This window comes from Myotis davidii, unplaced genomic scaffold (genome assembly GCF_000327345.1).
Source record: "Myotis davidii unplaced genomic scaffold, ASM32734v1 scaffold663, whole genome shotgun sequence".
In the NCBI taxonomy this organism is placed as follows: Eukaryota; Metazoa; Chordata; class Mammalia; order Chiroptera; family Vespertilionidae; genus Myotis; species Myotis davidii.
In genome coordinates this window covers 856,253-858,195 of record NW_006295816.1, presented here as the reverse complement: position 1 = coordinate 858,195, position 1,943 = coordinate 856,253, and the positions used below count along the sequence as shown (strand labels likewise).

Genomic DNA, 1,943 nt, shown 5'->3' with positions numbered 1-1,943 from the left:
TGACATAGGTCGGTTGATTTTCTGTTTCCTCTTGAGTCCGATTAGGTAACTTGTGTGTGTCTAGGAATTTGTCTATTACATCTAGGGCACCTAATTTATTGACGTGCAATTGTTCATAGTATGCCCTTATCGATATTATTTCTTTAAGGTCGCTAGTAACGGCTTAACTTCCATCAAATGCATACTTTAATGTTCATTCTCTCTAATGCTTTTATTAAATATTCAAGATTACTTTGAATTTTCTATATTTGACTTAAGGCTGAGTATATTTTATATGTTCACTCTCTTTGACAAATAAAGATCTATGTAATAGATATTTTAAAATACTTATTAAAATAAGAATTCACTATTAGCAGAATGTTTTCTTCTCAAACTTAGCTAAAGATTATCAAGTAAAAGTCATAACTTATATCATAGAGCAAAAGTAATCATTTCAAAATATAATTTCTTTCAGATATAAGAAGGTTAACGTAACTAAACTGCATGACGGACCTTGCGTAAGTAAAGTCGCTTTTATTTTTAATTTTTAGGAGTAAACCAAATAGAGTTAAGGGCTCACCGTAGTAGGGAATTTTAAATATTTTGTTATGGAAACTCTCAAGCATAGGTAGTAAGCCAGTAACGTATAAACTCAGACACCTGCATGTGGACGCTACAAAGTGCGAGTGTTTGCACAGTTCCTTCCTCATCTCCCTTTTCTTTGCGGAATTTTATTAACCCAAACCTCAGACACACGTTATTTCACTCCTACACACTTCAGAGTACATCTCTGAGAAGTGTGGACACTCTTGCACACCAACAATGCTGTTTTATTTAATTTTTAAAATATGTATTTTTTTATTTTTTTTTACTGATTTCAGAGAGAGGAGGGAGAGGGAGAAACATCAATGATGAGGGAGAATCACGGATCGGCTGCCTGCTGCACGCCCCACGCTGGGGATCGAGCCCGCAACCGCTCACCTGCCCTGACCGGGAGTCGAATAGGTGGATGCTCGGCCCCTGAGCCACGCGGGCCGGGCTCAATAACTTCTTTACAGCAGTAACACCCAATCCAACTGGCCAGGAGCTATGACACACACTGACCCCCTGGGGGCAGATGCTCCAGCAGGAGCTGCTGAGCTGCTGTCACTGGGCAGCGGGGGTTCTCAGGGTGACTCACCAGGAATAGACAGCAGGGAGCCCGATTCCGGGGTGCCCGAGAACCACCCTCTCGCAATCCGGGACCCCCTGGGGATGTCGGAGAGCCGGATTCGCCGGATCCCCACAGGCTGGGCCAAGGGACCCCACGGGTGCACGAATTTATGCACCGGCCTCTAGTTGGAAAATAAATGGGAAATAGTGCATCACTCAAAACAGAAACAAAAACTACCAAGCACCTGGGAACTAGCCTTTTCCTAAGACTCACACCCGCTTCCAAAGCCCCAAGGGCGCTTCGAGCGTGCGGAGCCCAGTCCCTGGATTGTAATTTAGGCTGTGACGCCCCCTCCTGCCCCGAAGGCGCAGGGTCGCCCACGCCCGCTCTCCCCCCGCCCCCCGCCCCCGCGGCTCCTCCGGGAACCCCCACGGCCCCTCCGGCGGGGCGACGGGCGCAGCGACCGGGCGGAGGTTTTCCTCTTCATTTCCCCGGGGTGGGCTTCTCTGAGCTGACGCTTCTTTTGCAGGAAAACTCCTGACTCTGCCATGAAGAAGCCGGAGCTGCAGGACCCCCGACGAGCACGTGACACAACGGCCGCCTCTTCGGGTGCACCCCCGCCCCCAGGGTGCTGGCCCCGAGCACCCCCTCAATAGCCAGGGTCGCACCCCTCCACCTGCCGTCCAGTAAAGGACTCCGCGGGAACCGTGCTGGCGGGCCCTTTTCTTGGCGAACAGCCATCTTTTAATAGCCAAGCTGCATCCACGGCGGCGGTGGCACGGCTTTCGGCGCACCGGGTCTGGTTCCAGAA

At 49.6% G+C, this 1,943-nt stretch overlaps 1 protein-coding gene across 1 annotated transcript in view; it reads left to right on the top strand.

Moving 5' to 3' along the window:
* The window catches only part of SPINK8 (serine peptidase inhibitor, Kazal type 8 (putative)), a gene marked incomplete at its 5' end in the record, with an annotated part of 4,165 nt that extends 3,288 nt beyond the window's left edge, over window positions 1-877 (top strand). Inside the window, one exon of the mRNA XM_015568264.1 lies at window positions 455-877. Within this exon, the coding sequence (XP_015423750.1) occupies window positions 455-530 (76 nt within the window). The remainder of the gene's footprint in view (window positions 1-454) is intronic.
* Between the last annotated feature and the right edge of the window lie 1,066 nt (window positions 878-1,943).